Raw genomic sequence first — 13,149 nt, forward strand, 5'->3', positions numbered from 1 at the left:
GAACTAATTTGAAATATTCTATTATTACTTGTCAAGCAGTTACATAAAGAACAGATGAATGTTGATACAACTTTATTTTCTCTACCATAAATATGGAAACATACTCAACTAAATTCCGTTTTACCTTGGATCTTTGAAGTAGAATCCTGAGTACTTTTCTATATCGAGAAATACCGCTCTGAACTATACCAGGAGGACACAATCAACAGATCAAGAAGGTGGGAAACTCTACAGGTTGTTCAGCACATAAATTGTTAGAAAGAGAAAGGGATGGGGGGACACTTCTAGACTAACACAGACTTAAAAGGGTGAGGGGGGACAAATTATATTGTCTGAAAATGCACTGCATGATCTGTAAACTGTAAAAGGTAATAAAATTGTAAAAAAGGAAGCGCTTACTATAAGAGCAAGAGAGTGGTTGCTTTGGGGAATAGAGTGCTGAACTATGCAGACATGAAATTAAGTTGTAAAAATAATTCTTTGGGATGATAAAAAGGTTCTGGTATTAGATAGTGGTGATGGTTGCACAGCCTCATGAATATACTAAAAACCACTGAATTGTATATTTTAAAAGGGTGGATTTTATGGCATGTAAGTTAAATCTCAATGAAAAAAAACACTTTTGTTTATAACAACCCGAGTTATTTAGAAAAATCATCAAACAAAAATACAAGAATATATATAAAGAAAACCATTTGAATCAGACAGCCTAGAAAAAGGAGAGAAAGAGATGTGGTACATGAGAAGTCAGATTATGTGTAACAATAAGTGAAAGGTACATCAGGGTCATTTAATCAAGATTTCCATGTATCTAAAGTATACAATAACTGGGTTTTTTCATTTATATACAAAGGAAACAATTTTATAACCCTAATCATCAGCCTAATCGTTTTATTCTAAAAGTTGCATAATAAAATATTTTACCCTATTCAGGGGTTTAATTCTTGGAATCATTTGCTTGGGAAGTAGAACACATTCATGAAAATAGATAAACACTTGGAATTTGGCATTTCAGCCAATACAAATGAATATCATGAGGAAATTCAGAATGAGGGAGACTGGTTACAAGGAGACATCTTTCATTTGCTTACTGTTAGGATTCTGTTTTTCACAAAAGCTTCTGTGAAGTTCACATTTTGGAGCTCAAGTCATGCAAAATAATTTGATATATTAAACAAGTACTTCAACTAAGCCTAAATCAGATATCAATGGACCCAAATACATGCAGGACACACATTTTAAAGCTATTCTTAAGATTCAAGGCACTCTGGCTAACAGCTTATTTTGGAACAGAGTGAACTGAGAGTCATGAAGTCAGAAGACAGCAAGTTTCAGATGGCCAATTAGCTGCACCCAACAGATGCCTGACGGTAGTCACAATATGGCTATCTGCTGAGCACAAATATATCATTCTTGGAAGAAGGGCTGGGGATTATATCACATAGTAGGCCCTCAGTAACTATTTTATTGAATAAATATATTGTAGGACAGAGAGAAAATCATTATTCCCTCAGCATGTGTAGGATCAGACCAGGTCAAGATTGGTCCACTGCCCCCTTAGTTAGCATTTCTTTGCTTCCATTTATAAGAAAACTCCTATCTCCCCACACTTTCTCTTGAACCAGTCAGGTTTTCACACCCACCACTGCACAAAACTACTCTTTTCAAGGTTACAAATGATTTTCACATTACTAAATTTAATGGACATTTCCCAGGCCTCGTCCCACCTGACCCATCAGCAGCATCTGCTCCAACTGCTTACCTCCTCCTCCTCGAAATGCTTTCCCCACTTGGCTTCTAGGAAGGGTTACTGCCTATGACTATTCCTCCCACCTCATTGGCCAGCCCTGCCCAGTCTCCTTTTTGGTTCCTTCTCTTTTTCTAGACCTCATGTTGGGGCACCTGGAGCTCAGTCTTCAGACCTCTCCTCCATTCACACTCTCCTCTAATCACATTTTAGTGATTTCATCTACTCTCATCACATTAAATACAGCTAATAACTTCCAAATTTATATCTACGGCCTGGACCTCTCCCCTGACATCCAAACTCATTTATTGAATTGCCTGTTTGATGTCTCCACTTAGATGTTTAAAAGGCATCACAATCTCAACATGTCTCAAACCAAACTCGTGATCCTCTCCCCCACCCCCACCTCCCTCTTCCCATGGACTTCCCCGTTTCAGTCAATGCCGGTGACATCCTTTTAGTTGCTCAGGACAAAACTTAGGAGTATCTTTGATTCCTTTCTTTCTCTCATACTTCATATCCAATCAGTGAACAAATCCTATTGCCTCTGCCTTCGAAATACATAAAAAAATCTGACCAGTTCTCATTACCTCCACTGCCACTACTCTCCAATCCACCATCCATTTCTTGTCTGGATTATTGCAATGACCTTCTAATGGGTTTCCCTGCTTAAACACCTGCCCCCTGCAGTCTTTTCTCATCTTGATAGAGCAGCAAAAGTGATCCTGTTAAACCAAGAGTTCTTATGCCTTTGCTAGAAACTCCCCAACAGCCTCTCATTTCACTCAGGATAGCCATGAGGTCATATATATCTGACTCTGTTATCTGTCTTACTTTTTATTATACTTCCACCCCCACGTCCCACTTGTTCTGCTCCAGCCACACTGGATTCCTAGTTATTTTCAACATGCCAGGACTATTCCCACCTCAGGACCTTTGCACCTATTGGTCCTTCTGCCTGGAGTATTCTACCCCCAGATAGCTCCTTAAGTCTTTACTCAACTATCACCTCAGTCAGCCACTCCCAGATCACCCTACGTAAAATTACACCCTCCCACAATATTCCTATTCCACCTTCCTCCAAATTTTTCCCCATAGCACTTAATATCATCTAAGGTATAATACATTTTATTCATTTATTTTGTTTGACTCCACTCATGGATGTATCCCCAGCATCTAAAACAGCTGCTGACACATAGTATGCACTCAAACAATGAACTGTAAACTATTTAATTTTCTTAAAAGCTACATGTCTTTTAAGAATTTTAAACAATTTCCCAAGTAGATAGTAGAGAAAGTATTCAATTGTAAAATGTCTGTTTAGTTTAATAGGTATTCAATAGACCTTAAAATCAATCAATTCTACACTATTATTTTTTAATCGAGGTGGGCCACAAGTGAAATAAGTTCAAATAGGACACACCATGATAAATAGTTTTAAATAAAAACTACGATCATGATTTGCCTTCTCCAAATATGTGTTCTCTCAGGTAGTCCATCCGAGCATCCTTTGTCGACAGTGCCATAGAGTTCCACTCAAAGAGAGGGATCTGGAAAACAAGTAATGCAGTCTGAATGAAAGTTTTAAAGCAACAGCAAAAATCATCAGGGCAGACTTCCGAGCATACTGAGCAGAGCTGTAAGAACACTATGAAATTAGTTTACATAAGCACAGCCTTTGAACCCTTTTTGGGAGCCAAGTGGGTCCTTCTTCATGACAAGGCCTAAAAGACCTTTGCCTCTGAGCTCCTCTCAGCTCCTTTCATTCTTCTGTTCACACAGTACCAACAATGGACACTTTTTCCTATGTGCCCACCCTACATGCATGCCCCACCTTTTTCTCTTACAACTCTATCCATCTCCACAGTGCCTCTCTCATAAGATAAATAGAAAAATCAACAGATCTTCTAGAGACAATAAAAAAATGACGATTTTTATTTACTATTCTTCAAAAAGAAAAACAAGGAAGATGTCCTGTTTCAGAGATATTTTAATCCAACCTTTTTTTAATGTTAAAACAAAAAGATGGGCTGGCCCAGTGGCGCAGCGGTCAGGTGTGCACATTCCACTTCAGCGGCCCGGGGTTCACTGGTTCAGATCCCAGGTGCGGACATGGCAGCACTTCGCACACCATGCTGTGGTAGGCGTCCCACATATAAAGTGGAGGAAGATGGGGACGGATGTTAGCTCAGGGCCAGTCTTCCTCAGCAAAGAGAGGAGGACTGGCAGCAGTTAGCTCAGGGTCATCTTCCTCAAAAAAAAAACACAAAAAAACAAAAAGATAATTCTAGAACTTTCAAATTAAAAAGAAACATGTTCAGCCAGTGTCACTGGGTTTTTTTAGAGCCTGAATTACATGAGTATTTCATACCTGAATTACACGATAGCCCAAAATTTCCAAATGTCGTTTTTTCATAGCAGATTTTCCTTTTAAGTGAGGGATGTTTCTACAAAAAGCTCTTGGATCTAAAAACTCCAAAGCAATCCTACATAAGATAAAAATAGATATTTACTTCTGAAATTAAAATGAGAAACTAAATAATTACAAGCCTTTCAAGAACAAGGTTGCATCTTTATAAACTAAAAAAGGCCAAATGAATAAATGAGTATACAAGTCATTTTTCTACTTAAACTAGTAATTATAATGAGTAGACAAATAAGCCTACTCATTAGAATTTATACCAAATTATAGTAAATATCTTCATGCTTTCATCCATTTGTTTCTTTCTTCAATATATATATATATATATATGGGCTGGCCCGGTGTCATAGTGGTGAAGTTTGTGTACTCTGCTTCAGGAGCCCGGGGTTCACAGGTTTGGATCCCAGGCATGGACCTAGCACTGCTCATCAAGCTACACTGTAGTGGCAGCCCACATAAAATAGAGGAAGATTAGCATGAACATTAAGGCAGAAGAAACAAGAAAAGCAAAGGTACCAAGGTAGAATGCATGAGATACATGAGGAGCAGATTCTACTACAATCAATCCTTGATAACTGAGTTCATTATGCCAAACAATGTTTACATAACAAAATCTGAAACTAAGAAATACATTACCTTTCAGCCCCTGGTGGCAGCCTTGATCCAACTATTTGGGTATTTGATTCCCAGTGCATTTCTGGCAGTTTTCCCAAAGTTATATTATGGCTTTCATAAGGAAGAGGTTTTTTTCTTTTATCCAAGATACACTCAAAACCTATAAGGAAGTATATCAATCAACAGTATGAATTAGATAAATTCTTACAGGCAAAAGTTTAAGATATATTTTAAATATATATACATAAATATGCAGACATATACATACACACACCTACAGAAAAGAATGATGTACCTCCCTAATTATCCAACTAATTTTATATGATCTGGCCCAATGGCACCTCTCTTTGAAAATCGATCAATAGAAACCAACCAGCAAGTATCACTATAGTACTTAACATGGAGCTATATTTAGCACTGCCAGTAGGCCAGATCACATTAGTTTTACTTTAATTTCCTTAAATCTCTTGGTCACATTTGGAGGACTCTAAACCAACTCATCTGAAACCCAGTAAAGACAAAGATTGAAGCATATATTCTGTCTTTCCTGTATGAAGTGTACATAAGGGTAACTAGTTGATCTGGGAAAGTTCTTTTTAGATAAATTCCAGCAAATGAATGCAAGAGGAATGATAAATGTAGATCACTACTTTGCCACTCCTAATGAATGATGGATTTGGGCAATAAATTTTTTTTTTCTGCTTTTTCTCCCCAAATCCCCCCAGTACATAGTTGTGTATTTTTAGTTGTGGGTCCTTCTAGTTGTGGCATGTGGGATGCCGCCTCAACGTGGCCTGACGAGTGGTGCCATGTCCGCGCCCAGGATCCAAACCAGGGAAACCCTGGGCCGCTGAAGCAGAGCGCATGGACTTAACCACTCAGCCACAGGGCTGGCCCCCGGGCAATAATTTTAATGGCTAAAATCAGTAGGTGAAGAGCTGATGGGAGAACTTTCTAATGCATGAGCTAATGATACACAAACCTACTGATGAATCTTAATATAATAAAAAGAAGACAACCAGCATTGTGTGTCTTCTGATACGATGCAATAAGAAGTAGACACCACCTATGAAATAGTCTGGCCAAAAAAAACACTAACCTGAATCTAATCAAGCCTCTAGATTTAACTCCTGGTTTACAGGATAAACAAGGGATGCAGGAACTGTTAAATGACACCACAGGGTTGCAATTGGAAAAGACCAGAATGAAAAAACAATTTTTTTTCAATAAACAAATTGTAAGGGGGAAAAAGAGAGAAAGGTGAAAATTAAAAAGACAAATCAAACAAATGTAATATTTGGAACCCAATTTTAACAAACAGTAAAATAAAACATATAAAAGACAATTGGGATCTGAACATTGACGAGCTATGTGATCTTAAGAAATTATTACGACTGGTTGTAGGGGTGATGATGGTAATGTGGTTATGTATCCTTTTAGATATACATTCTGAAATGATATATTATCTGTGATTTGCTTGAAAAGGATCAGGTAGGACTCTGGTGAGTGAGTATTGATAACTATCGATACAGGATGGGGGGGTTCATTATACTATTCTATCTTTGTGTATGGTTGAAATTCTTTCATAATAAAATAATCATAACAGTATTTAAACCAAGAAAAAAGAAAAGAAATGAAAAAAGAAACAATGAATAAAAAAAGAGTAGATTTAATTATCTCCTTTTTACATATGAGGGAAACTGGGGCACTGAAGCATTTTCAAGTTAATTATCAAATGTGAAATATAGTTCTCATTAAGAGAATGAATTCTGGAGCGAGAATGCCTAGGTCAAATCCTGGCTCTACATTTGCCAACTACAAAACCTTGGGCAAACAATGTCTCTGGGCCTCAGTTTCCTTATCTGTAAAATACAATAATTTACGTACCTTGTAGGGGCAAAATAAATAAATGTATTATATATAAAACCCTTAAAACAGTGTCTAACACATAATAGCAATATATAAGTGTATAAATTAATAGTTATATGAAATTGCAGCATTGTTTGACAGATGCACATACCAGCAAAAAATCTTAAGGACTGATTAAATAAACCATAGCACATTCATTCAATGAAATATTACACTCACTAAAAATAATGTATAATTATATTTGTTGACATAGAAAAATGTTCATAATATATAAACTAAGTTACAAACACTATAAAATAAGCCATTTTTGGTTTTTAAAAAGTCAGTTAGAAATAGAAAAACAGACTCCAAAAGTAAACAGTGGCTGTATCATGGGTGATTTTTCTTTTTTATTATCTATCTTTTCTGGTTTTTCTATAAGCATGAATCCTGACTTTTTAAGTGTTTTTTAATTGCCTTAAGCAATGCTTCCAATCCACAGTTCTTAATCATATTATTATATTCTCTTAATTATACCATATCCTTATATACAAATATTACCAATTAAATCTTATTTTAATGATTTATATACATTTTCACACATAAATAAGTCTCAACAATTGGAGGTACAAATATGAATTGGAAATACAATGGGCTTGGGATATAATAATCCTAGTTTCAATGCTAATTATGTGTTATGCGTAATTTTTTTTTCTTCTTTTTATTTTTTTGTGTCTTCCAACTGTTTTACTATGGATAAGTACTATTTCTACTTTGAAAGAAATGTTAATAAAACAAACAAAAAGAAAAAATTCGGTAGCAGGAATAAAGAACCAGCCATAGCGCCCGTCACAAAGTTGGTGCTCAATAATATTGAATTATATGAGATGAGATTACAGATCATTTTCACATTCACATTTTAGCGCATTTCCTTCTGTGAGCATTACTTTTACAGGAGTATATCTATTTTTTAAACAGTAAAGGTAAACAGGAGTGTATCTATCTTTTAAAACAACCCTCTGGCAGAGACTGCAAGTTGTCCCCCAATACCTAACACTTCCCTTCATTTTTAATAATATGAGTCCCTAAATTCTAGCTGGGTACATGGCCACCCAGAATAAAAACCACATTGTCTAAACTCACTTGCAGCCAAGTGTGGCCATGACATATAATTAAAAACAGTTATGTGCAACTTCAGGGAACTGCACTTAAAGGGACACCCTTCCTTTTCCTTCCCTCCTCCTCCTGCTTGGTTTGTAGATGTGCTGGCTAGAGCAGGAGCAGCCATCTTGGACCATGAAGTGGAAGCTACATGTAGAGGATGGCAGATCATAATAAGATAGATCCTGGATCTTTAATATTGGTGGAACTGGCATCCCAGCCCTGGATACCTCGTGTGTATGGGAGAAGGAAACAAACTTGGTTAAGTTCCTGTTATTTGTGGATTTTTGTCACTCAGAGCCAAACCTAATCCTGACTAAAACAATCAAACCACTGACAGTATGTGTTCTGTAGTGCTAGAGGAGAGTATTCATGACTATCTGGTTCAGCCTCCTGCCAAAATCACTCACTCGCGCACACGCACAAACACACACACACCAACATCATCTGATCATCCAGCCTCTGCCTGAACGTTTCTTCTTCACAAGGCAGCCTATTATATCATTTTTCAACAAGTCTTTCATAAAATTCTCCTTATACTGAGTTAAAATCTGCTTAAATTTTTACCATTTTTTTATCTCTGATAGAGACAGCCAATCTTCTTTCACGTAACAATCCTTCAAACATTTTTAAAGTTATGCTACCCATAAGACTTCTAGTTTTCAGAATAAACATTCCTAGCTTTTTTTTTTTTAATAAAATTTATCAAGCACTTACTACGTCCAAAGATAGTGCTAAATGCTTTTCATGCAACATGTCAGTTAATCCCATTGAGCAGGCATTATTATCCCTATTTTACAGATAAAGAAACTAATAAGGTTCAGAGGTTTAGGAATTTACTCAAGGATTGAAATCCATGCAGTCCCAGTCCTCTCTAGTTCTTTCTAAGACATGATTTCTAGATCCTTTCTTTCTAGGCCCTATTTGTCATGGTCTCTCATAAAATGCAACACTCAAAAAAAGAATACAAGGGCTGGCCCCGTGGCCTAGTGGTTAAGTTCAAGATGCTCTTCTTCAGCAGCACGGGTTCACGGGTTCAGATCCCGGGTGCAGACCTATACCACTCATCAGCCATGCTGTGGTGGAAACCCACATATAAAATAGAGGAAGACTGGCACAGATGTTAGCTCATGGCTAATCTTCCTCAGGAAAGAAAAAAGAGAATACAATACTAAGATGTGTCTGAAGGACAGAATGCTGTGGGACTACCAACTTTCTTGTTATTAATAATAATATAGTTTATGTTAGTATTTGACTTTTGGCACCCACTTAACATTATTTATATCAAGCTTATAATCCTTTAAAACGTCCTGTATGTATGCAGATGTTTTCTAAATCTAAATTTAGAAAGTTTATGTTAATCCTCTTAATATTTCATCTCTTCATTTAAGTTGAATTTAGCAATTTTTAAAAAATTTTATACTGCCATCCAACATATCAGCTAGCTCACCAGCTTTATATCATCAACAACTAAATCAGAATGCCTTCTCCAACTAGACCACTGAGAAACAAGGTTAACTAGATTTGGGTTGAGCATACACCTATGGAAATCTTTGTCCAGGTTGATAATCCAACTTAACTTAAAACGATGAAACTGAAATAAGAAGTCATTTCCCTGACTTTAGTGCACGGAGTGGAGTGGAAACTTTTGAAGATCCAGAAACGTTCAATGAATTTGAATCTGGGTTTTACTCAGAATCAGTGAAAGGCTAAACTTAAAAAAATTTTTTGAAGAACAGCAAACTGCTGATAGTTATCAAAGCTGGCCCTGGGAACTTGAGGATTCATTGTACCGTTCTTTCTACTTTTGTCTGAAAATTTTCAAGATAACTTGAAAAAATTCAAAAAAATTTCTTTTTTAAATTCCAGGTGATGAGATGATTCCATTTAAATTAGCCTAGCCTTCTGGAAGTAGCTAAGAACCTAGCAAAGACTTACCTATTGTGTGGTAATAAGGTGTGAGAACCGAGGCTTTTACAAAATTGATTCCTCCTAGTACCTCTGCTAACATTTTATAAATCTGCTGTTGTGCTCCATTCATGCTGCTGATATCTTTAGGAAAATAAAAATAATTAGTTCACTTAAAATAAGTTAATCAGTTTTTGAATGAAAATCATCCCAAGCCTACAAACTGAAAAATAAAGATTAATGTTTCCAACAAGAGCTCCAATGTAATACTATATGCAATGACATTAAATTCGGTACAAGTTCTTTGCTCTCTACCAAAAGAAGTTTGGTGTCTTAAATATTAAGAAATTCTTATAACACAAATGTCATCTAAAAAGTAGTTCCATTAAACAGGTTATGGCGCTCTTGTGAACTCTGGCATCATGATTAGGTTTACCAATAATAACAATGTACGACCTAGTAATTTACTTTAGAATTAAACTTCACTATCTGACTGACCCAAAGAAAACTCACACCTTTATTATACTGTTGTTGACAGAAGCGGTCATGAAACCATGGAATCTGATACTCAGGGCATTCCAAGCAGACTGCTCTATTTAATTCCATAAGACGAAACTGGACCCTCATGTTTAGAGATGAACATAAAACTGGAATTAAAAAGAAAAATAATGGATTTTGATAACTTGGACCTAGCAGAGATGATCCATTTTGTTCACATTCATTTATCCCCACTGCTGGTTGATACTTTTATTCTCATAAAATCATTTCATTTGCACACACATGCTTTGTATTTTTAAATTATTACATTCAGTGGCATGATTAGGACCAACACCAATGTTGTTTTCACTAATTATGAATGTTACAACTACATTTTTAAAAACACTACCAAAGAATTTTCATTCACTTAGTAGTCCACATTTAGGAATCTATCCTAAGGAAACAAAGATGAGATCAATGATTCATGGATAATAATCATTAGTTCTACAAAAGAAGAATTGGAAATGACCTAAAAGATAAATTTTATTACATCCGTATAATGACAGGTTATGTAGACACTAAAAGAATCGTGACATCAAAAAATATTTAACGGCATGGAAAATCGTTAAAAATATAATTCAATGACAAAAGGCAACATATAAAAGCAAATATATAAATAATCCAAAATTTGTTTTAAAATATATGTAGTAATATAAACATAAGAGCAAGAGAGAGACAGAAAAGAAAGAAATACTCCAAAACATTAAAAGTGGTAGTTTTACTTGGTGGTAAGATTATGAGTAATCTTTTATTTTCTATTTTATACTGTTCTGTGTTGTCCAAATTTTCTACGATAAGCAGGAAATAGTTTTATAAACAGAAAAAAACACATTATTATCATTTAAATGCTTCAATATAGGTAGAGCTAAAACTTGAACATAAAGTACAAGTGATAATTTCTTAAATTAAAATGTAGATACATACGTTCAAGTTGAGAATCTAATCTGGCTAAGAATTTGATGTTAAAAATTGCTTTTAGCAGATCTTCTGGAAAATACTGAAGAGTGGCCAAAGAGAAACCAAGAAACACTAATTTGAGAGGATCCAATAAACCTAAAACAAAATTAAGATTTTTTTTAAAAAAAAATTATAATGCACAGCCATCTCACATATACATAGCTCACACTTAGTTCAGGTAAACCCAGGTTTTTAAAAAACAGTACAGGGGCCTGCCCAGTGGCATAGTGGTTAAGTCTGCATGCTCTGCCTCAGTGGGCTGGGGTTTGCAGGTTCAGATCCTGGGCATGACCCTACATACCATTCACCAAGCCATGCTGTGGCAACATCCCACATACAAAACAGAGGAAGATTAACACAGACATTAGCTCAGGGACAGTCTTCCTCAAGCAAAAAGAGGAAGATTGGCAACAGATGTTAGCTCAGAGCCAATCTTCCTCACAAAAAAAAAAAAAAAAAGTATAAACACAGCCTTGACAAAATGTATCTATACCATTATAAGTCAGGATAGTAGTAAAGTGGTTACCTTTGGGTGGGGGTGAAGAGGAAAGAGGGACAGGGGAGAAGAGTCCTTGGTAACATTCTGTTTCCTGATCATGGTACAGATTCTTTGGGTGATTATATCTGTATAAATTCATACTATATACTAAGAATATATGGATGTTTCTATATTATTATTATTACACTTCCATTAGAAGTTGTTTAACTTGCCTTCAAAAGAGAAAAGAATTTAAAACAAAGGTCAGTTGTGTATGTAAAAAGGAGAAGTGATCCCAGTCTCTATGTACTGATGATAATAATAGTGCTCAAAATTTGTTAGGTATCATGCTATGCACTTTACAAATATTAACTCATTTAAACCTCACTTCAATATACAGTAGTAACAATTATTATCTCTTCTTTATAAATCAGTGTACTGAGGCACAGAGAAGTTAAATGACTTGCCCAAAGTCTCATGTGAGCAAGTGGAGGGTGAGACTTAACCCACAGATTCTAGCTCCGGAGCCTGGACCACTATACCGTGCTGCCTCTAAGGATCTCAGATTAGCAGGCTGAGTGGAGATATGCATGAAGCTCAGGTCTCCCCTGGCACCTCCCCCCTCACCTGTCACTCAGCAGCATGGCGCACGTCCCAGAGTATAAGGCTTAAGGTTATCTACCTGATTTGCCTCATCCAAGAGACATTTCTATGAGAGGGAAGTGGTCATCTGAAATGCCTGATTGGCAGCAATATTCTTACAAAGGACAAAAAAAGACAATAAATCTTTTCTTTTGGATTTTTTGCTGTGCTTATTTAGTAAAGCAAGATTAAGTCATAAACAAGGTTAATAGTGACGGTCTCTCCCAGCAAAACTGTTCTATCAAAACTAATACTTATTCAAAATAAAATTATTATTCCATTAGTTATTTAAAATTTTACTTATAAAGGTCTCCAAGAATTTTCCAAATAATCTCTCAGTAAGTCTTACAAAATCAAAGCTGTGAGCCAGCCCTGATGGCCTAGTGGTTAAAGTTCGGTACCCTCACTGCTTAGGCAGCCCAGGTTTGGTTCCCAGGCGTGGAACCACACCACCTATCTGTCAGTAGCCATGCTGTGGCAGCAGCTCATATAGAAGGACTAGAAGGACTTACAATGGGATATACAACCATGTACTGGGGCTTTGGGGAGAGGGGAAAAAAAAGAAAATCAAAGCTGTACTTCTTAACCTTTCTTTTCTTACCAAAAAAAGAATGTACTTTCATTTCCTTCTGGTGGCTGACACAACTGAACCACCAGGAGAGCATACTCTAAGTCTCATCATTCTACATATACTTGTGTTACTAACAAGGAGTATATATGAATGCCATACACTCATACATAAATAAATATACATATGTTATATGAATATGTGTATGTTTATTTACATAGGAATGCCACACATGCATGCACCCATACACAAATAAACATACATGT

General features: G+C 36.0%; 1 protein-coding gene across 6 annotated transcripts in view; it reads right to left on the minus strand.

The window, feature by feature from the left end:
• Nucleotides 1-55: 55 nt before the first annotated feature.
• FASTKD1 (FAST kinase domains 1) overlaps nucleotides 56-13,149 on the minus strand; it is a 36,400-nt gene continuing 23,306 nt past the window's right edge. For all 6 annotated transcript variants that reach the window (XM_001494348.6, XM_070241179.1, XM_070241176.1 and 3 more), the window contains 6 exons: nucleotides 11,163-11,291; nucleotides 10,217-10,348; nucleotides 9,732-9,845; nucleotides 4,806-4,944; nucleotides 4,119-4,233; nucleotides 56-3,297 (listed from right to left, as the gene is read on the minus strand). In XM_001494348.6, coding sequence (XP_001494398.4) covers nucleotides 3,202-3,297; nucleotides 4,119-4,233; nucleotides 4,806-4,944; nucleotides 9,732-9,845; nucleotides 10,217-10,348; nucleotides 11,163-11,291 — 725 coding nt within the window. In that variant the 3' untranslated portion in view covers nucleotides 56-3,201. The remainder of the gene's footprint in view (nucleotides 3,298-4,118; nucleotides 4,234-4,805; nucleotides 4,945-9,731; nucleotides 9,846-10,216; nucleotides 10,349-11,162; nucleotides 11,292-13,149) is intronic.

Source organism: Equus caballus, chromosome 18 (assembly GCF_041296265.1).
Source record: "Equus caballus isolate H_3958 breed thoroughbred chromosome 18, TB-T2T, whole genome shotgun sequence".
Classification (NCBI taxonomy): Eukaryota; Metazoa; Chordata; class Mammalia; order Perissodactyla; family Equidae; genus Equus; species Equus caballus.